The 23014-nt window shown below is 49.2% G+C and overlaps 1 protein-coding gene and 1 pseudogene across 2 annotated transcripts in view; one reads left to right on the top strand and one right to left on the bottom strand.

Moving 5' to 3' along the window:
• The window catches only part of STK10 (serine/threonine kinase 10), a 117738-nt gene that overhangs the window by 33090 nt on the left and 61634 nt on the right, over window positions 1-23014 (top strand). Inside the window, exons 1-2 of one of the 2 annotated variants that reach the window (XM_047730781.1) lie at window positions 18915-18920; window positions 19154-19202. In XM_047730781.1, coding sequence (XP_047586737.1) covers window positions 19157-19202 — 46 coding nt within the window. In that variant the 5' untranslated portion in view covers window positions 18915-18920; window positions 19154-19156. Of the gene's footprint in view, window positions 1-18914; window positions 18921-19153; window positions 19203-23014 lie in introns of those variants that run through there. The other variant, XM_047730780.1, reaches the window with a different exon arrangement.
• Window positions 8593-8678, bottom strand: LOC125101345 (uncharacterized; annotated as a pseudogene).

The raw sequence follows: 23014 nt of genomic DNA, 5'->3' as shown, positions 1-23014 counted from the left end.
TTCAGAAGTCCCTGTGCCCCCTGGTTTCATCTGGTCAGAAAGTTTTGCAGTAACTTAATTCGCCCAGCAGTCCCCTTGCTGAGTACCGATCAGAGCAGTGACTCCTGGTGTGGAAGGTCTGCACATCAAGGAGTCTCCCTGGGTTTTCCCTGGGTCTAAGCTAACTGTGCTCAGTGCTGAATCTCTACAGTATTTATATGATAGCCTTGCTGGGTCGCCTTTTCCACCCCTCATTCATTCCACTTCCTCTGCAATAGTTAACCTTTTATTTTCTTCAAGTGACTCACTTTCTAGAAATTAAATACACTTATTTAAAAAGAAACTGTGGACCCACTTGCCATAAGCAGAAATAAACCAATTCGTTAAATTCTAACGCGATCCCTTTGCCTGCCAAAGCCTTCAGCCTGGGCACTGCCAGGCTTCAGCCTTGCTAAGAGGAACTTGTCAAGTGGACCTATTCACAGTACAGACTTCCCCACTCCCAAGGTGGCCCCCAGAGTAGCTCCCTGGACTCTAGTGTGTGTAGCAGGGTTTGGATCATTCTCTGTGTGTGGTGGGGGGGGGCGCTGCCCTGGACATTAGAATGTTTAGCAACATCCCTGTCTCTACCCAACTAGATGCCAATAGAACCTCCCACCTCCCTGCTTAGTCTGACAACCAAAAACATCTCCAGATATTGCCACATATCCCCAGGGTTGGGGGGGGGGTTGCAGACTCACCCCCATTGAAAACTATAGGTCTTTACCATTCGGTCTTTTGCTCTTGGGGGGTGGGACGGTATCGACTGTGCCAGATAGGCTGGGAGCCACGGCCCCTCACCTGCGTGTCAACCCTCGGAGTAAGTTGCAGATGGATGACCTCAGACCAGACTGGACCTCCAGACACTTTCTGTTTGGCATGTGAGACGTTTTTAGAAATTTGTTGCTTGCATTTTGTCAGATTCTGGCCTTGAACGTTTTACAGCTGTGGCTGTCTAGGCTGCACAGCAGCAAGTGTCAGGGGCCCCACAGATAGGGATGTGATCTCCGATGAGCCTCAGACCTTACCGCTCCCTGATGCATTCCCGATGCTGAGGCCTGTTTGTCATTGCGGTGTGCCAGTGTTTAACTTCAAGTAGAACTGAGAGGAAACATTTCTTCTCTCACATCTCTTTTAACTTCAAGTAGAATTGAGAGGAAACATTTCTTCTCTCACATCTCTATCAAAACCGAGGAAAGTAAGGATAACCAAGAGGATCGTGTTTGTAGAAAAGTGTGTGAGAGGGGCGCCTGGGTGGCTCAGTGGGTTAAACCACTGCCTTCGGCTCGGGTCATGATCTCAGGGTCCTGGGATCGAGTCCCGCATCGGGCTCTCTGCTCGGCGGGGAGCCTGCTTCCTCCTCTCTCTCTGCCTGCTTCTCTGCCTACTTGTGATCTCTCTCTCTGTCGAATAAATAAATAAAATCTTTAAAAAAAAAAAAAAAAAGAAAAGTGTGTGAGAGCACGTTTTTTTCATATATGCAGCTTCCTTTGCCCCACAAGTTAGCTACTCAGGCCTGGTGAGCTCTGAAGCCAGGACTCCTGGCCTGGGGAGTCAAAAATAGGCTTGCAAGGGCTCTGTGAACTTCCTGAACGTGTGTACCGACGTGTGTGTGTGTGACCCCACAAGAGTGACTGGGGGCTTTTCAGAGTGTGGCTTCTTGTCTGAAAGTAAACATTCGGCAAAGAGGAAGTGCAGGTCCCAGGATCACAGAGCAGGGTGTGGATGGGAGGGGCCCCCTGTCCGCACTTGTCCACATGACCCTATGACCACATTTCACTGGCCAGGGTTTCTGTGGCTTGTCGCCTTGGGCTAGGAGGGCAACTGTTGGTCACTTACAGAGATTGCATATCTGGCCTTAAAGAAGCCAGAGCTATGAAGAGAAGGTGATGGTAGAAAGTGGCTAGCAGCTCTGTGTACATCTAGAAAGTGTGGCAGGAGCGCGGAGCTGATGTCAGGATACTGAGATCTTCTGGATCTGAGACCCAGTCGCTGTGTGACTGTAACCAAGCACCATCCCCTGTCTGTGCCCCTGCTTCCTGATCCACAACTCGAGGGACTTGGAAGGGTTGATCTCGAGATATTTCCACCAAAGTTGGCTCATTTCAGGAGGCCTGCAGCTTCTTGGGCAAGAGTGGGAATCAAGAAGTGGGGGAGGGGGGGAAGGACAAGTCCACAAAAGCTGGGCTCTTTCATGATGCTCTCAGCTGAATTGTCACAAATCTATGGTTTAGAGACGGGGTCCCCTCCATTTTACAGAAGTGAAGACCAAGGGTCAGAGAGAGAGAGTGACTTGTCTTGATTCACAGCCAGGTTCCAAACCAGATCATCTGGGCCCTAAAACCTTGTTTCCTCCCTGGTTGCCAGCCCTGGGCACCCCTAGGAACAGTCCAAAGAATGCTGTATGTGACCTCCTGCCATCCACCTGGGGAGCCCACTGTCTGGCAGAACATTGCTTGTCAGTGCATGGCGGAGAAGGGTCCTGTGGCCACGGGGTCCACCCAACTTCTACCTCAGGCCTCGCTGGTCCTCCTGGCACTGCTGGCATCCCCTGGCTGGGCACAGGTGCAGTCCTGTAGTTGGGCATGTGGGTGGACAGGCAGCAGTGACCTGGGGCTGCCTGGAATCCTGCTGGTGGCATGGCCTGCGTGGGTGTGTGTGACATTCAGAGGAGCCAGGGTGACTCTGGTCTAGGGATTTGCCCATCACATTCCGCAAGCATGTCACCATGGGTTTTGTTGACTATCTGACCCTGTCAGCTGGCTGTCATCCCTTCCTCAGCCCTCCTGTACCCGTCACATCCCTTCAGTCCATCAGGCATGGGTTTTGGGGTCACCCAGACCTGGGTTGGAATCTGACAGCCCCCTGTCCTGTGTGACCCAAGACAGGTCTTCTCATGCTTCAGAGCCTCAGTTTCCTCATTTGGACACAGGGTGATGGCACTGACCTCACAGTGCTTTGTTCAGAGTTAGAAACCCAGCGTGTCCCAGCTGGTGGAGAGTAGAAGCCCCGTGCTAGGCACTTAGCTAACAGGTCAGAGGTGTCGTTTAAGGTCTGGATGGGCAGATAAGTGCGTAAATCAGGCCTGCAGGCTGTTTTGAGGAGGCTTTTCCAATTTTTTGAAGTAGCATGAGCCTTTATAAATTGACATCTTTCACTTAAGAATCCAGGCACCTGTCTTGGCTGGAAGGGTCGGCAGCTCTGGCTCCATGGGGCTGTATGTCTGTGCGGCATCTGGGAGCTGGCTGAGTGTAGCCCCCCGGAGAAGGGCACCTGCTCCCCTGTCTGCCTCTGTGCCCCCCGCCCCCCAGTCCTGGGTAGCATTTGTGCCCTGCTGGGCCCCGAAGGGAACAGATCATTCCAGTCCTGGGTGTGTGGGGGGTCGTGGGGCTCTCTCCTGTCTTCCTAGTGGGGCCCCTCCCGTTCCATCTCTGTCGGGAGACTTCGGGCTCATGTTGTCGCTGAGGGGAACTCGAACATTTCTAGTTGCTGCAGAGTCTGGGAGACTCCATCATGGTCACTCCTGTCTGTGTCTGCTGTTCCCACAACCACAACCTCCTGTGACGGTATGAGACCTCGCCGAGTCAGTGGGGCGGCCGACATTCCTTCACACATTCATGCCCTGGCTTGTGGATCCCTGCCTGCCTCCTTCCCGTGCCTCCCCCCACCCCCCCAGCACATGTCTATGGACCATCTCAAATGCCACAGATGTTTAATGAATTTAGTTGAAAATGGTGTCACCTACCCGGCAGGCATTGCCTGTGACCCTGTTTACTCCATGACTTTACCTTCCCAGAGGGCAGGTTCATGGCCCTGGCTCCTTCCTCTCTGTCTCTGCAAGGGTTCTGGCATAGCTGGGAATGAGAGCTGGGCAGACAGATGGTGAGATGGATCGATTATGTGTTTGCAGACACACACCTTCCCGTGTCTCTCTCCCCAGGGACTGCAAGTTCAGTTTGCATCTGCCCCAGAGTCTGGTTCTAAGCCTGAACTTGGTCTTTGCTGAAAGGTAGGGTGGTGAGGATAGTGGGATGGCAGTGACTATCCAAATGATGACCATGACTGTCGTTTGTCACGTTTTGGCTAGGTGCCGGGCCTATGATTGTTACTCTTACACGTGCGATCTCATTTAATCTCCCCAGTCTGTGTCAGAGTAGGAATGAGTTGCCCCATTTTTTTTTTTAATTTTATTTATTTATTTGTCAGAGAGCGTGAGCACAGGCAGACAGAGTGGCAGGCAGAGGCAGAGGGAGAAGCAGGCTCCCCGCTGAGCAAGGAGCCCGATGCGGGACTCGATCCCAGGATGCTGGGATCATGACCTGAGCTGAAGGCAGCCGCTTAACCAACTGAGCCACCCAGGCGTCCCTGCCCCATTTTTTAGATAAGGAAATGGAGGCTTGTCATCACCCGGTAGCAGCCTTTGGAGTTGGGCTCAGGGGACTTTGGTCCTGAAGCCAATGCTCCTGATCTCTGGGCTGGACAGCACCAGAAGGGGTGAGGCACTCCCGGATTCCAGTCACCTCGGTAGCACCCCAGAGCTGCCCAGGGACTTGGGCCAGCATATTAGGACACGGCCCCACCTCTGGGATTGTGGCAAAGGGGCCCAAGAAAGTACTAGACAGGCTCAGAAGCTTGTCAGATCATCGCTTCTCCCCTCTGCCTTGGCAGAACTGCCCCTCTACCCGCCCCGCCCCCCCGCCAGGCCCCAAGGTCTCCCCCTGTGCTCCGAGTGCCCTTCCTGCCCATTGAGGTCACTCGGTTCACATGGTTCCTTCCGCGGGCTTTCTGTGGACGTGGCAGGCGCAGCTGGGGGTGGAGGAAGGAGGCCCCGCGTTCCAGGGAGGCCTTGTGGGCGTGGGCTGCCCCACTCAATGGCCACATTGTTTGGCTTGGAGCTCAGAGGTGCGGAGGTTTTGGGACTCCACCTACAGGGACAAGGCTGCTGAGAAGCTAGAGACATCTTTGTGTCGACTGTTTAGTGTTTGGTGGCTGTTCCGTGGCCCTCTTTCCATAGACCTCTCTTGAGGAACCAGAAGCCTTTTGCTTTGTGCGCTGATGGGGTGTCCCCCTGCCCAGGGGCTGGGAGGCTGGATGATTGTGCTACCTGTCTGTTTCCCCAGAAAGAAAGAAGCCCAGAGAGGCAAAGGGCTTGCTCTAGGCTCCACGCTTCAGCCGCCTTTGTGTCTTAGAGTCAGACAGACTGGCTTTATGTCCTGATTCTGTCCCTTATGTGCTGAGCGGCTTTGGGGAAGCCCTTTCCTCACCAAACCTCAGCTTCCCAAACTGCAGAAGGATGAGTAAAACTGCTCCCAGTAAAGGAATGCTTAGCACGGTCCAGTATGCATTAGGTGCTCACTTATGGCAGCCATCAGCTCTCCGATCTCGGTTGGGGGGTGGGAGGGTGGGGGAGGGGGCAAAATTGGGAGCTTCCATCCGGCTTGCTTTGCCGAATCCTGGTGTCTGCTGTGTTTGTCAGCCTTTGGCTGTTCTGCCCTGATTTCTGGGCATCTTAAGGCCGCTGAAATGTTTCACTTATAATCATTCATTCATGTACCCAGTGAACACTTTCTGATCATATGCGAGCTTGAGGCTTTGCTAATATGGACGGACTTTTATAGGTATAAACTACTTATTCCGTGGTAAAGGGACTTTAGTTCCTCCCTTTGAGTCCTACAATGCCCGTGTTGCAAATGACTTACAGCTGTTCAAAGCTTCATTTTCCAGGTGTGGAAACTGAGGACTAGAGCAGGAAAGGGGTTCTGCCAGCCCCACCGAAGGACAGTGGCAGAACTGGGACTGTGTCCAGATCTCCCGGCTCTGGCTTATTTAACTTTAGTTCCAGGAATGTTGCCAGCATTTATTTATTGAGTGCCTTGGGTGTACTCAGTGCTCTTTATTGGCTTCAGGGAAGGCTGGGGAGGTAAGGGCGCCCCGGCACAGAGCAGAGTACTGATGCCTCGTCTCTGGCTTGTGCGTGCCTCAGTTGCCCTGCAGGGACCACTGGGCTATGGTGGTGCCCCCCAATCCTGCTGCTCGGCCCTATGGCCTTGGCTGTAAAAGTTAATGTCTAAACTCTGTGGGAGGTCCAAGCTTTCTCTTATCTGGGCTGGGACATCCCAGCTCCCTTATCTCCCAGTAAGCAAGCTCCCTTGGTATGTGTGAACTGACCGATGGGGCCCAGTGAGGGGCGGGGAGAGAGGGGGCCCTTCCCCTACCCACCCAGGGGCTGGGACTCAAGCTTTCTGTGGCTTCTTCCTTGAGGCATGAGAAGGGGGATGGGGTCACTAGGTCTGGCAGATGAGCTGGGGAGATGAACAGAGCCCAGACTTGGCATCCAGATTGTCCCAGTTCAGGTCCTGGCTCTACCACTACTCATTTCGTCCATTCACAGCCTTGAGAGGTATGGCGGGTTCTCCCTGGCTGGGAAGGGACCCGCTGTGCCATCACAAAAGCTTCTGTGGACTCAGTAGTCCCTTTCCGGTATGGATTGTTGGGGCCTCTCCTGCAGCCTCCCTGTCTTCTCTTTACTCAGAACTGGGTTTAATTCCATTCAGTGTTGACACAATAAAAAAATCTAATGGTTTTTTTTTTTTTCTTATTCTGGTTTTAGTTTGTTTGCTTTTATTAAAAAAAGAAAACAAAAAACCCCTTAATCAGAGAGACCTTAATCTCTCTGAGCCTCAGTTTCCCCATATGTAAAATTGGGAATAAAATATCACTAACTGCTAATAACAGTTGGTAACACTGAGCATAGACTTACTGTGTGCTGGGTCATGTTTTCAGATAATCCACGCAAAGCATGTGGCACAGGGCCTGGCAGGGAATAAGATCTTGATTCCAGTGAAATGTCATGGCTGGGGAAACTGAGGCTGACCCCAGGTCCCTGACCTGGCAGGCACTCAACCTGTTGAGGTTGAGGGGACTGAGTGAGCCTGTGTAGGTCAAACGGCTGCATACCTGGCATTTTCTTGGTGTGTTACTTCCAAAGGCAGAAATCACCTTGTTGTTGATGTTCGGCCCCGAAAGGCAGATCTGGTAGAGAGGTGAGATTTTTGATTCTGGCTTCATTGGTCTTAAGGAGTCGTGAGTTGATTGATTTGCACAGCTCTGAAGAAGCTGGTGCCGTGAGCATCCCCAGGCTGGAAAAGGAGGCGATGCTGAACTGAGCTGTACAGCTGAGCGGTGCTTAGTGCTCCCTTCCCCGAGACCCCCTGCCAGGTGGACTCATCTCCGAGCCGCGGAGGTTTGGTTTTCTGAATGAGAACTCCGGGAACACAGGGGCTGTTTTTCACTGCCATAGCCCCAGGAGCTAACATAGTATAGGGACAGGGTAGGTGGGTGCTTGATGAATCCATGGGTGAGTGAATCAATGAAGGCGTGAGTGACGGGAGAGGTGATGTGACCCGCCAAGATCATGTAACGAGGCCGTGACCCTTACGCTGTTCCATGACAGCTGCTTAATCTAAACCGATGGGGAGCAAACACAGGTTTCCAGTTTCCTTTGGCCTTCAGCCAGAGAAGAAGCCAGCAGCTGCTGGCTGTCCACCATCGGGCACCCTCTGAGCGCGGGTATGGGCTCGCGTCTCCAGGGAAACAAAGCTCATGGGTGGGGAGGAGGGAGACTGGTGACGGTGAGGGAACTCCTTTTTTTTTTTTTTAATTTATTTATTTGACAGAGAGAGATCACAAGTAGGCAGAGAGACAGGCAGAGAGAGAGAGAGAGGAGGAAGCAGGCTCCCTGCTGAGCAGAAAGCCCCATGCAGGGCTCAATTCCAGGACCCTCGGATCATGACCTGAGCCAAAGGCAGAGGCTTTAACCCACTGAGCCACCCAGATGCCCCGAGGGAACTCCTCTTGAGAAGAGGGCTCTTCCTAAGGGAGGACAACTGTGTGAGCAGCCTGGTGCTTGTGGGCCAGGTTCAAATCCCTGCTCTACCTGTGCCTGCTGTGGGTTCCAGGGTAGGGCGGGAGGGGACTTCCTATCTTAAAGGTCGAGTCGAAACCTTATAATAAAGATATTCAGATGTCAGCAGGGAAAATGTCTGATGTATCGTAGATCTTCCCAGCTGTTTGGGGAGGAAGTTGGGCCCAGGGAATAGGTTATGAGGTCTTTAGTCAAAGCACTTGGTTCAAATCCTGGCCTCGTCTCTTGGTAGTTGGGGACAAGTTACTGACTCTCTCTGTGCCTCAGTTTTCTTTATCTGGAATAGGAGGCTGATGAACAACAGCCTGTGCACCAAGTCTGGCCGCCCCTTGTGTTTGTAGATGGAGGTTTGTGGGCACACAGCTGTGCCCATTTGTTCAGGAGCCTCTGGCTGCTTTCCGGCTACAAAAGCAGTCTGCTTGTGACAGACACCGTCTGGCTGCAGACCCGAAAACATCTACTCTCTCTCTCTCACTCTCTCTGTCTCTCTGACAAATAAATAAATAAAATCTTTAAAAAAAAAATGAAAACATTTGCCATTGTAATCATTTTTAAGAGTACAGGTCAGTGGCGTTAGTATGGTCACAAAGTTGGGCAATCGTTCCCACCATCCATCTCTGGAACTTTTTCATCTTCCTGAACTGAAACGGCATACAGGTATTTTTGGGTGCTGTACACATTCAGAGAAACTTCTCTAGTAACAAACTATTGAAATGATCCCTGAAAGTACAGTCTTCATACTGGTATTTTTAATTAATTAATTAATTAATTAATTATTTTGTAGGCTCCACACCCAGCGTGGATCCCAGTGCGGGCCTTGAACTCACGACCTGAGCTGAGCTGAGCTGAGTCAGATGCTTAGCCAACTGAGCCACTCACCTGCCCCAAAACTATGTACCATTAACACCAACTTCCCATTCGCCTCCCCATTCCCTGGCACTCACCTTTCTGCTCTCTGTTTCTGTGAATTTGACAGCTCAGGGAAACTCACATAAGAGGGATCATGCGTGTGCTTTTGTGGCTGGCTTATTTCACTTAGCATGTTGTCTTTGATGTACACCCATGTATTAGAATTTCCCTTTTTTAAGGCTGAATGACATTCCATTATGTGTGTGTGTGTATGATATGTATATACCATATTTTGTTTTCCATTCATCTGTTGATGGACGTTTGGGCTGTTTCCACCTTTTAGCTATTGTGCATAGTGCTGCTGTGAACACTGGTAGACAGATATCTGTTGACTATCCTCCTTTCACTTTTGGGTATATATCTAGAAGTGGAAGTGCCAGATCATAAAGGATTTCTATTTTTAATATTTTAAATTCTATTTTTAATTTTTAAATTCTTTTTTTTTAAAGATTTTATTTATTTATTTGACAGATGGAGATCACAAGTAGGCAGAGAGGCAGGCAGAGAGAGAGGAGGAGGCAGGCTCCCCACGGAGCAGAGAACCCGATGCGGGGCTCGATCCCAGGCCCCTGAGATCATGACCTGAGTCGAAGGCAGAGGCTTTAACCCACTGAGCCACCCAGGCGCCCTCTATTTTTAATTTTTAGAGGAACCTCTGTACTGTCTTCCACAATGACTATACCATTTCACATTCCCACTAGAAATGCACAAGGGTTCCCATTTCTATACATCTGTGCCAACACTTTTTTTTTTTTTTTAGGATTTATTTATTTGAGAGTGAGAGAGAGAAAGCATAAGCAGGAGGGTCAGAGGGTAAATAAGCAGACTTCCCACTGAGGGTGGAGCCCGATGGAGGGCTCAGTCTCACAACCCCAAGATCCCTACCTGGGCCAAAACCAAGAGTCAGATGCTCAACCGCCCGTGCCACGCAAGCGCCCCTCTTTTTTTTCCCCCCTAAGTATTCCTGAGTTATTTTCTTCTCTTTGATGCTATTGTAAATGGAATTGTTTCCTTAATTCCCGTTTTGGATTATTCATTGTCTGCGTATGGGAACTCAACTGAATTTTGTGTATTGTTTTATATCCTGCAACTTTGCTGAATTTGTTTTTACTGGTTATAACAATTTTTTGTGTGTTCATAATCTTTAGGGTTTTCTACATACAAGGTCATGTCATCTGTAAACAGAGATCATTTTACTCCTCCTTTGCAATTTGCTTGTTTGGATTTCTTTTTCTTGCCTAATTGCACTGGCTAGCACTTCCGGTATTGTGTTGACTAGAAGTGAAGAAAGTGGGCATCCTTGTGTTGTTCCTAATCTTAAAGGAGAAGCTTTCAGTATTTCACCACTGAGTGTGATGTTCACTATGTTCACTGTCATATATGGTCTTTGGTACATTGAGGTGGTTTTCTTCATTTTTAAAATTTTATTTATTTGAGAGAGGAAGAGCACAAGCTGGGAGAGAGGAAGAGGGAGAAGCAGACACCCAGCTGAGCAGGGAGCCTGACATGGGGCTCCACCCCAGGACCCTGAGATCATGACCCAAGCCTAAAGCAGATGCTTAACCCACTGAGCCACCCAGGTGTGCCGAGGTGGTTTTATTCTATTCCAAATGTGTTGAATGGTTTTCTTATGAAGGAATGTTGAATTTTGCCAAATGTTTTTTTCTTTTCTTTAATTTTAATTGTTGTATTATTATTATTATTATTTATTTTTATTTTTTTTAAGATTTTTATTTTATTTGACAGATCACAAGTAGGCAGAGAGGCAGGCAGAGAGAGAGGAGGAAACAAGCTCCCCGCTGAGCAGAGAGCCTGATGCGGGGCTCGATCCCAGGACCCTGAGATCATGACCTGAGCTGAAGGCAGAGGCTTTAACCCACTGAGCCACCCAGGTGCCCCTATTAATATTTTTAAAGTAGGCTCCATGCACAGTATGGAACCCAATGCGGGGCTTGGGATCCAGGCCTGAGCTGAGATCAAGCACGGGATGCTTAACCCACTGAGCCACCCAGGCACCCTGCCAAATGCTTTTTCAGAGTCAATTAAAATGATCATGTTTTTTTCCTCTTTCATTCCATTAATGTGTATTACATTGACTGATCTTTGTATGTTAAACCGTCCTTTCAGGAATAAATCCCACTGTGTCATGGTGTATAATCTCTTTAATATGCTGCTGAATTTGATTTGCTAGTACTTTGTTAAGGATTTTACATCAGTATTCATCAGGGATATTGATCTGTAGTTTTATTTTCTTGCAGGTGTTTGTCTGGCTTTGATATTTGAGAGGGTCATACTGGCCTCCTGGAATGAGTTAGGTAGTACCCATTAAGATTTTCTATTTTGGGGGCACCTGGGTGGCTTGGCCATTAGGCGTTTGCCTTCGGCTCAGGTCATGATCCCAGGGTGCTGGGATTGAGCCCCGAGTCGGGCTCCCTGTTCAAGTGGGAAGCCTGCTTCTCCCTTTGCCTGCCACTCCCCCTGCTTGTGTTCCTTCTCTCTCTGTATCCCTCTCTGTCAAATAAATAAATAAAATCTTAGGGGCGCCTAGGTGGCTCAGTGGGTTAAGCCCATTGGGCTCTCTGCTCAGCGGGGAGCCTGCTTCCCTTCCTCTCTCTCTGGCTGCCTCTCTCCCTACCTGTGGTCTCTGTCAAGTAAATAGAATCTTAAAAAAAAAAAATCTTGAAAAAAAATATTTTCTATTTTTTGTGTGATTCAGTGTTGGTAGGTTGTGTGTTTCTAGGAATTTGTCTAGGTTATCTAGTTTCTTGGGTCTACAGTTGTTCTTAGTTACTCTCTTACAATCTTCTTTTTATTTCTATAAAATCAGTAGTAATGTCCCTGCTCATTTCTGATATTAGTAATATGAGTCCTCTCTTTTTTTTCTTAGTCAGTCTGGCAAATGGACATATGTTTTTAATTATTTAATTAGCTTGGCTGTGCTTAGACCAGCCCTGAGCCAGCCCTTAGGGCAAGAGGCAAAGAATTTCCCTTGAATGAGTTAGGCCTCCTCTCCCCACTGAGGATGGGTGAGTCCCACTCAGCTATCCCAACTGTTTCACAAAAGAGAAGGAACCAATGCTGCGTTTGCAGGGGGAGGGAAGTCATGATACCTTGCCCTTTTGGCTGTTTGCACCAAATCCACTGTTCCTCAGCTTTTCCAGCCTTTAGAGATACAGAATCCAGGGGGATCCTCTAAAGTAGAAACCTATCTATAACACCGCTTTTTAAAAAACCCTCTGGTACCTTTCTCCAGACACACACACAGAGCTTTCAGAGATGTTCGAATTCTAGTTCCAGGTAACATTTGTGACCCACTCTCTTCCCATCCATTTGAACTCCTTGGAACATTGTACGATTCCCCCTTCATACTCTTCCACTCTGCTTTGCCTCTGCACTTGCTGTATGCTTCCTGCAATGTCTTTATCCTTCTTCATTTGGCAGATTTGCCCTTCAAAACCAGCTCTTCTCTGGGAGGCCCTCCAGGATGGCCACGGGATTTTAGGTGACATAGTCACGATGTGCCTGTATTGGTCTCTGCCTGTGGTCTTAGGGTAGGGATCTGTCTGGTTCATCCTGGGTCCCCTGTCCTTAGGCTTGTTATACACAGAGCTCAGATAATGTTTGTTGATTGAATACAACTTTTATGGCCCTGCTGTACCTAGCACTGTGGAGCCCCTGGAAGACCCTTGGTTGGTGCTTATTGATGGATTAAACTGATCACAAACCTCACTTCTCCTGGTCCTGAGAAAACCCTGAGCCCAAGTGGCTTGCTGCTCTCAAGGGAGCGTGAAGGATGAGCTTCTGATGGTTTCAAGGAGTTGGTCCTTGGTACTTGCAGCTGTTGGAATTGGGGCTTGGTGAAGGCTTAGAGGCCTTCAGCTCTGCACCCAGGAATACTTGATCCTGAGAAGCCTCTTTTCATCCTCAGACACAGTGAGCACAGGCCTGCTGGAGCTTTCATTGTGGACAGGCATAGATCCCCCCACCCCCTGCAGTGGAATAGATGCATCTGTAGCCAGGGGTATTTTAGGCCAGTTCTTACCATTTAAAAAAAGTTTATTTCTAATATTTTTATTAATTATTTTTATTAACATATAATGTATTATTTGCCCCAGGGATACAGGTCTGTGAATCATCAGGCTTATACACTTCACAGCACTCACCATAGCACATACCCTCCCCAATGTCCATAACCCCACCACCCTCTCCACACCCCCCTCCTCCCAGCAACCCTCAGTTTGTTTCCTGAGATTAAGAATCTCTTATGGTTTGTCTCCCTCCTGATCCCATCTTATTTCATTTTTTCCTTTCCTACCCCCCAAATCCCCCACTCTGCCTCTCAAATTCCTCGTATCAGGGAGATCATATGATAATTGTCTTTCTCTGATTGACTTATTTCACTCAGCATAATACCCTCTAGTTCCATCCATGTCATTGCAAATGGTAAGATTTCATTTCTTTTGATGGCTGCATTGTATTCTATCATATATATGAACCACATCTTCTCTATCCATTCATCTCTTCATGGACATCTAGGTTCTTTCCATAGTTTGGCTATTGTGGACATTGCCGCTATAAACATTCGGGTGCATGTGTCCCTTTGGATCACTACATTTGTATCTTTAGGGTAAATACCCAGTAGTGCGATTGTTGGGTCATAGCGTAGCTCTATTTTCAACTTTCTGAGGAACCTCCATGCTGTTTTCCAGAGTGTCTGCACCAGCTTGCATTCCCATCAACAGTGTAGGAGGGTTCCCCTTTCTCCACATCCTCGCCAACATCTGTCATTTCCTGACTCATTAATTTTAGCTGTTCTGACTGGTATGAGGTGGTATCTCATTGTGGTTTGGATTTGTATTTCCCTGATGCCGAGTGATGTGGAGCACTTTTTCATGTGTCTGTTGGCCATCTGGATGTCTTCTTTGCAGAAATGTCTATTCATGTTTTCTGCCCATTTCTTGATTGGATTATTTATTCTTTGGGTGTTGAGTTTGATAAGTTCTTTATAGATTTTGGATACTAGCCCCTTATCTGGTATGTCATTTACAAATATCTTTCTAATATATATTTTTTTAATTTAAAGATTTTTATTTATTTGACAGATCACAAGTAGGCACAGAGGCAGGCAGAGAGAGAGAGGAGGAGGAGGCAGGCTCCCTGCTGAGCAGAGAGCCCGATGCGAGGCTCGATCCCAGGACCCTGGGATCATGACCCGAGCCGAAGGCAGAGGCTTTAACCACTGAGCCACCCAGGCGCCCCTCTTTCTAATATTTTTATAACTCCTATTTGCTGATTAAAATGTGGAACATATATACAAGTGTAGACCACCTGTAATCCTTCTCTGGGTGTTGACATATGTGCTTTCATTCTGTTTTCTAGGCATGCATATTTAGTGACTTCCTAAGGTCATGAGATGCCTATTTTATTTTTATTTGTCATTATTTTATTAATTGGGATTATTTTGTTAACTAAATCCCATGCATTTCTTTTTTTTTTTTTAAGATTTTTATTTATTTATTTGACAGAGAGAGAGAGACAGTGAGAGAGGGAAGACAAGCAAGGGGAGTGGGAGAGGGAGAAGTAGGCTTCCTTCTGAATAGGGAGCCCGATGTGGGACTCGATCCCAGGACTCTGGGATCATGACCAGAGCTGAAGGCAGACGCATAATGCCTGAGCCACCCAGATATCCCAACATCTCTTTTTTTTTTTTTAATTAAGATTTTATGTATTTATTTGAGAGAGAGAGAGAGTGGGAACATGAGCAGGGTAAGGGGCGGAGAGAGAAGCAGGCTCCCTGCTGAGCAGGAAAACCGATGTGGGGCTTTATCCCAGGACTCCCAGATCATGACCTAAGCCGAAGGCAGACGCTTAATGACTGAGCCACCCAGGCACCGCTGCCTTCTTCTTCCTCTTCTTTTTATTTATTTTTATTTATTTATTTTTAAAAAATTTATTTGTTTATTTGACAGGCAGAGATCACAAGTAGGCAGAGAGGCAGGCAGAGAGAGATAGAGGGGGAAGCAGGCTCCCCGCAGAGCAGAGAGCCTGATGTGGGGCTCAATCCCAGGACCCTGGGATCATGACCTGAGCCGAAGGCAGAGGCTTTAACTCACTGAGCCACCCAGGCGCCCCTTTCTTCTTTTTTTAAAAAGATTTTATTAGAGAGTGTGTGTACGCATGAGTGGGGGTGGGAGGGTGGGGGGGATGGGGAGTCTGATGGAGAGGCAGAAGGGGAGGAAGAAGCAAATTCCCTGGTGAGCAGGGATCCTGACGTGGGGCTCGATCCCAGGACCCCAGGATCATGACCTGAGCCAAAAACAGACACCCAACCGACTGAGCCACCCAGGTGCTCCAAACCCCATGCAGTTCTGTAGAAGTCCCCTGCAGCCTTGCCACTGACAAGCTGAAAGCTAGAGCATTATGATCCATACAGTGTGGTGGGGGGGGGCCTCCAGAGTGGCTCATTTGTTAGGTGTGTCTGCCTGCAGGTCAGGTCATGATACCTGGGTCCTGGGATTGAGACCTGCATTGGGCTCCTTGCTTGGCGGGAAGCCTGCTTCTCCCTCTCCCACTCTCCCAGCTTGTATTCCCGCCCTCGCTGTGTCTCTCTCTGTAAAATAAATAAAAATAAAATCTTTTAAAAAATATATCCATATAATGGAACCTAGTAAGAACTTTGTTATAAACGGGACCTTTTTTTTGTTTGTTTGTTATCACATCAAGGCACTAAGATGTGAAATTTTTTCAAGCCAAAAGGATGGGACAAAAAAAAGGGGGGGATGGGAGAAAACCCCGACCATATTTTGCTCTGTGTGAGAGGATAGTCAGGCAGTATTTACACGAAGGTTAATGGGCTATCACTCTAACACATGCATGATTAATACCAAGGAATGCTGTTCTTTTAGATTTTGGCAGGATGGTCATCAAAACACTATATTGGGGTCCATATGCAAGTTGTGAAATATCATGGGTTTAATCCTGGCATGGAACCAAAAGCTGATACCTTTATTCTTGGGAATAAAACCAAAGATAAGCTCAGAGCTTCTCAGCAGCCAAAGCTATCTGTCAATCAGACCGTTAATCAGTCAGTAAATTTTTAAAAATTACAAAAGGTAAGTGCATGGGGTCATGGAGCTCTTGAACTGCGGAAGAGGGAAGGATTGGGAGGACGCTCAAGCTCTCCTAGTGCTGAGCCCTGGAGAGGCTGGTCAGAGGGACCTTGTGCAAGGGCGTTGTGTAAGGGAAGGTTTCACTAACAGAGGCAGGAAGTGCCCGGGTTTGGCCACCGATTGCACTGACTCTTGATCATAGCAGTAGGCGTGCGGATGGGCTTTAGTTCTAAGGAGGCATAGATTTCTGGGAAACCTGAGTAACATGGTCTGAGTGTGACACTGGCTGGTAGTTTTGTTTGCAAGAGATTCAACAGGAAAGAGCATGTTGGTTGCTGTGGCTTGGTTGTTGTGCTTTCGTGTTGAGAATATCATTTAACAGCCTTGACTTTGGAGGTAGAAGTGATTAGTGCCATTTTGCAGATGAAATTGAGGCTCGGGGAGATTCAGTCACTTAATCAGGGTCACAGAGCCAATTAAGAGGCAGGACTTGAATTCAAGTCCATCTTGTCCTTTTCAACTGCAGGCTTTTGGAGAAGGGGGAAGTGCCTGAGCCTGTGGGTGTGTTCACTGTGTGGGCGGAGTTGGGCCTGTTCCCTAAACACCACCTCATCCAGTCCTTGCTGTCACTTGGGTGATCCTGAGAACCCTCCCATTCTGTACAGAGGGGGGTCATTACCCAAGGGCACACATAGTAAGGGCTGGAGAGGCAGAGCAGGGGCTCCTGACCTGGGTTTGGTGGTAGCTGGGGTTGGTGGCGCGGGGGAACTTTAGTGTTCGAGAATTCAGTAGAATTACATGCAAACACATGTTCCTCTTTGCGTTTTTCTGGGTGAGAAGAGAGAGGATACCTTTCATGGAGTTTCAAAAACCAACACAAGAACAGAAAAATCCCAGACATTTGAGCTGAAGGAAGGAGTCTTAGAAACAGTTCATACTGACTGAGCCTCATCTGGGTCCCTATCACCCAGCAAGGCTTGGATGACCTGTCATTCTGGCAGGGTTTGGGTGCGTATTCCCCCATCATACAGGCTGCTCCGATAGTAACTGGTTTTGCCTAATGACCATTTTGCTTCTTTTCCACATTGCCTTTCGTGGTTGGGGCTGGACTTTTCTAGTAGTTAGTAGGATTTATTTTTTTTTTTTTTTTTGCCTCTGGAGCTGAGAATTATTGAAAGGCAGAACAAGAGGCAGTCTTGCAAGAGGTCTGTGCCTGTGTCTGGGTCACGTCTGTTCCCTGACCGCTGGGAACATGTCTAGTTGGTTGGTGTTTGGTTAAATGAAACAGTAAATGAATGAATGAATGAATGAATGAATGATTGAGTGGGAGAAAGAAATACCTCATCTCACTGTTCTGGGTTGTAGGACATTAATCATCTCTGATGGCTTTTTTCCAGGGTCACTGTAGTGTTAGAAGTTCCTGGGGAGTACTGGCCAGGCATGACTGGAGTCACCCTGGGCGCCTTAGAGGCCACATCCTTCCTTCCTGGCAGGAGGTGGTGTGAGAGCAGACAGTGTCCCGTACGTGGCTCTCTCCCCTGGCGTGGAGCCTCCCGCAGCAGAGTGCAGGCCTGTCTCCTGGAGGCCCAGCCCTATGTTGCTACCCCCAGTATCTTGTACCCTAAAGTCTCTGACCCACTCTTTTTTTTTTTTTTTTTTTTTTAAGATTTTATTTTTCAGAGAGGGAGAGCACAAGCAGGGGGAATGGCAGGCACAGGGAGAAGCAGGCTCCCTGCTGAACCAGGAGCCTGATGTGGGACCCGATCCCAGGACCCTGGTACTATGACCTGAGCCGAAGGCAGCTGCCTAACTGACTAAGCCACCCAGATGTCCCTATCCATGGCCCCCTTCTTGACCTGCTATGGTTTCTTACATCCAGATGTGGCCCATCCCCCAAATATAGCCCAGTGGTGGGGCCTGGTTAAGAGCCATGTTATCAGCGGCCGCATCTTCCAGCTGAGAAAATGTGCTCCATTGAAGTCACTTGCCCAAAGCCCTAGCTAGCGAACAGTGGCCCGGGGACCTGCAGGATACATCACTGCATCCATATTTTACATTTACATCTCTGGAAGGTCTGCCACAAGCTGGAGACTCATGGAAACACTGAGGCCACTCCTCCCTCCTCTGGCTGGAGAGCAGCTCTGGCCCAGCGGGTATGGCTGTGGGCTGCAGTTTTCTTTCCCATTGCGAGAATGATGGGCCCACTGCACGGTGCCTGCCTCTGCCAAGTGAAGTTGGAGGGACTTTGCGAGCAAGCAGGGCCAGGGCCTGGAAGTGGGAGGAGATCTCGGGAATGTCTGCTGTACTTGGTGAGGTTCTTGCCCTTCCCCGCCTACTTGCTTCCATCATCTCAGGAAGAAACAGCATCTTTGCACGTGTGATAGGAGCCCAGGGTAAGCGAGAAAGAGCGAGGATGGGAGAGAGCCAGAGAGGGGGGCCTGGCTTGGCACCAATGGCACTTTGTAGTCTTCTTGTCCTTCTCTGGCCCCTGTGCTGGGCTGGGAGCCCCTTGAGGGCCTGGGTCTGGTTGTTCTCTGGGGCCTGCTACCTACTGGATGTGTGATGAATGAAGGAATGCATGTATAAATGAATGACCGGGGGAGTTAGGACACCTTTCTAGTGCAGGACTTGCCACTAAATAATCTGTGGCCTTGGTCAGTCCCATCCCCTTTCTGGGCCTGGATTTCTGCACCTGAGCTGGTCTTCAAGGCGCTGGTGTTCTGGTGTTCCAAGCCAGCGAGGGCCCTGGCCTCTAGAAGATGGAGGAGAGGCAAGGGATGGGTGGCTCGGATTCCACGAGGGCTCAGCCGGCTTGGATGTGGGCAGAGGGATCCTCTGAGTCTGCTGGTTATGCAGCTTAGGAAGTGGGGAGCTGGCAGGTAGGGACACAGGAGGAGGGGAGGCCAGAGGAGCAGGGAGGGGGCAGGTCTGGTGGCAAATGCTGTTTGTGGTAGCTGTGGGTTTCCACGGCAACTTTTTTTCCCCCCTGAAAAATGCCCAGCAACAGCTCTGGATTATAGAGCCTCCTGTGCGGGTTGGGGTCAGATTAGGGGAGTGTAGACTGGACAGGCTCTGGGGCAGGAGGAGGAGAGGCCGGCGAGCCAGCTGGGTGCTGCCTGATCTTGCCAGGACTGGGGTTGAGTCCTGGTCTGTGCGCCCTGCTCATTGTTACTTTGCCTTGTGTCTTCTGCAGATCATGATCGAGTTCTGTCCTGGGGGAGCCGTGGATGCCATCATGCTGGGTGAGTCTTCCTCGGTCCAGTGCAGTGGTGCTGGGGCGGGCTCTGGGGCCCTAGGCTGGGACTGATGTCTTTCATTCCCTTCTCCCCAGCAAGTCACATGGCCTGTTTGAGTACCTTTATGCTCGGTCCCCTTTTGGAAGCAGGGGCTCAGTTCCTGGAGAGAATGCAAGTGCTCATTAGAAAACCAGCTCTTCCTGTTCGAAAAGAAGGCCTTGTGTCCTTGAGCTGGTCACTCACCCCCTCAAGCCTTGTTGGCCATAAGATGGGTGTGCCCCACTCCACAGCACCCTTAGGAGGTGAAAATGAGACACCTGAGGGAGGTTCTTTGAAAAATGGGGCTCCCCGCCCATTTTGTAAGAGCTTAATGGGGATGTTACTGGGTTTTGATATCCCATACAAGCTTGAACAGTTGTGAATAGTCACCATTTGACAGAGACTGTGGGTCCTTTCATGTACAGGATCCAAGTGTTTCTATTTTATTCCTGACCAGATTGACACTTTAGAGGGGTTAAGGGGCTGGCTGAGAGTCCCATAGCAGGTCTGAGATGGGAGCCTGGGTCTTGCCGGCCTGATGGGCAGTGAGTGAGGAGAGGCCAGGGGTTCTGGGGCCCCAGAACATGGAGAGGCAGGCCCAGGCTTGTGAGGCGGCTCTGGAGAGGGGAGGTTTTCTGTATAACATAGAACCGTTCAGCCACTCTTTTGTTATATTTCCCCCGAGTTATCTCGGGAATCTCCTGTGGCAGCCCTTCCCAGAGCTATGGAAATGCTGGCCTTCCTTGCAGGGCCCCTTGCCACTCCCAGGGGTCCTGGGGAGGTCGTGACCATGGGTGACTGGATGTGAGTACTTATGATATGGCCTTTGGGTGTTCCTTCTCTCAGCAGAGACTGCCTTTGAAGATTTTCATTGTTCTAGGTAGAATTTAACAAAATATAAATGGTGGTCTTGTATGAGTTGAGACCCTCCGTTATAAGGTGATCAAAGAATGTTTAAATTGGTTTAGTAGGGGAAAAAGGTGGGAGATGTGGGAGGGGGAAATTTATTTGCACAAATAACTAAAAAGTTCAAGGGTTTCTGGCTTCAGGCATAGGTCGATCTAGGAGTTCTTTTGTTGTTGTTGTTTATTTTGTTTTTGTTGGGGGGGTGGTTAATGTTCTCAGAAGAACTTGGTTTCTTTCTCCAACTCTTGGCCCCACTTTCCTCTGTGTTGGTCCCATTCTCATGATGGCTTTCTGTTCATGGTGACAAGGTGGCTGTAGGAGCTCCAGCAATCCTATCTGGATTCTAAACAGCAGGATAGAAGAAGGGAGGGTGGGCCAACTTGACAAACACACACCCCATTTCCACTTTTTACAGGAGCTGTTACAGAAGCCCCACGTGACACTTCCATTTACATCTCATTGGCCAGATCATAACAGCACATAGCTGGAAGAGAGGCTGGGAAATGTGGTCTTCTTGCTGGGTGGCCATGTGTTCAGATACTAAAAAAGAAGGGCGGAGTGGGAGCCATGTACCAGCTTCGGCCTCTCCAGGTGTATAGCTTAGCTCAGTGAGGCCTGCGGGAGAATGTGAGAGATGGAAGAGGCGTTTATACATACCAAGTCCTTGACCTCATTCATAAGTGGGGCAGGACCCACTAATTATGAATGAGCTGTGGCTCAGCCTGCAGGCGCTTTCACTCTCTTGCTCCCTGTTTCAGTTCTCCTGGTGGATCTGACTGCTCCAGCCCCAGGTGGTTTTCTCCCTGTTGGTGGCAGCGGTTAAAGGAACATCGCCACCAGCATGCTAGAAGTCAAGGCCGAAGAAGAGAAGGTGGGATGGGGAGACCTGACAAGATGAGACCTGGCCCTGGTTGCAGCTGTGTGATGAGGAGTGGACTCTCCCACAGATGCCTGCCCTGCTTAGAGGGACTTTCTGCCCTTAGTATCTCCCCGTCACCCTGCAGAGTCACACAGAGTGATAATCCTGGGCTTGGGGTCCAAGAGACCTGGGGTTCATTCTAGGTTCCTCTGTGGGGTAGCTGTGGGGCTCTGGGCTGGCCCCTTTGCTAGATGAGGGGAATACGCATGGTGTTTCACTGTATGGCCCCTGTAGTTAGTTAACACCCAGTGTTTGCTCTGATCTGCTTGGCCTTACTTTGCCAGCTCTCAAACATTTGGCTCTCAGCCCTCCTCTGGAGGAGGGGGGTTTGTAGGCGGGGACTGGCTGGGGTTTCAAACAGACGTAGGATTCATCTGCAGTGTTGCAGATTTTTTTTAATAGGAAGAAAATATTCATATATTGCTGTGTAATCAAAAATTAATCTGAAGAATTTATCTGTATGATTCCAATTATAAGACATTCTAGAGAAGGCAAGACAATGGGGACAGAAATCAAAGTAATGACAGCTCAGGGGCTGGGGTTGGGGGTGAAGTGTTGATCACACACAGATTTGGGCAAGTGATGGAAACATTCTGTATCTGAATCCTGGTGGTGGTTACGTGATTAGATATGTTTGTCTAAATTTGTAAAATTGTACATCTAAACAAAAATGAATTTTACTGTCGATGAATTATATCACAGCAGACTGGGCTTAAAAAAGGCCTATCTACCCTACCGTATTGGGTCACTGTGAAGATTAAATCAAAGAATGCATTGAGTCTCTAGCTCCATGCCTGGTACATTGGTAAAGGCTCAGAAAATGGTGACCCTGGGGCCATCACCATCATCAGCACCCCCACCACCACTGTGCTTATCTGATTTCATTTATGTCGAGAAATCAGCCACGAGCAAGTCACATTTTGACATCTAAAAAAATTGCAGAGAATCTAGCATAATCTCAGGACCAGCGTAACAGTAATTCCCTCTTACAGACTGTCCTTTGTGCTGAGGAGTGACCATGGTTTATGGCTGGAGCCCTGCTACCTCACTTGTCAGCATCCCATTTTACGGATTAGATGAAGGCCCAGATGTGTGGAGCACTTTCGAGAAACCATATAGCTAATAAGGGGCAGTGCCTCGGTTCAAGCTCAGACTGGGTGGTCCTGATGCGGCCCCCCCCACGGGTCTGAGTCTGTCCATGGTTTGTGGGGACATGGGAGTTAAGGATGACGCCAAAAGGAGGGACAGGGGTTATTGAGACCCCAGAGAGGGACCCGTGGTAGGGTCTGGGGCCAGGCTTCCCAGGGCAATGCTGCTGGCTTCTCCAGCCTGTCTGGGGTATTTTCCCCAAGCCTGCGGGATCCGTCCTGGAGGATTTCTGGCCAGATGTGGTAGTGGGAGGAGACAGAAGGGGGAGTGCTCTTTTAGTCAGGGGGAGGTCTGACAGCAGTGCCCTGGCTGGCTGGCTGGCCCTGGAGCCTGCGGCCCGAGGACCCCGTAGGCAGGGCAGTGGAGGCTCACTTCAGCACAGGTGGCTTGATGGAAACAAGCACTAAGTAATCATGATGACCAGCAGGTCAGTAAGCTCAGGGTGTGGACCTCGAGTCTTTTCATGCCCTCCCTCTCTCTCCACGCATTCAGTCCCCCTTCTGTCATTCCCACATCCCTCAGCCATTGGGTGGGGAATGTTTCCTCTCCGAAGCCTTGGCTGGACCACCATGACGACCCCCGGCTGAGCTCCCTGCCTGCTCTTGCTCCCCTGCAAGCTCTTCCCTCAACCCCGCTAAGGAGAATATCTTAAGTGCAAGAATCAGATTGTCTCTGCCTGCTTAGAAAGCCTCCCCTGGACTGCCCATTTCATTTCAATTAAAGCGTAGCCTTCAGAGATGGCCTTCGAGGTTCCGCACAATCAGGCCCTTCCAACCTCTGACCTCAGTTCACTTTCCCCTTACCT

Source organism: Lutra lutra, chromosome 5 (genome assembly GCF_902655055.1).
Source record: "Lutra lutra chromosome 5, mLutLut1.2, whole genome shotgun sequence".
NCBI lineage: Eukaryota > Metazoa > Chordata > Mammalia > Carnivora > Mustelidae > Lutra > Lutra lutra.
This window is presented reverse-complemented; position numbering and strand designations above follow the sequence as displayed.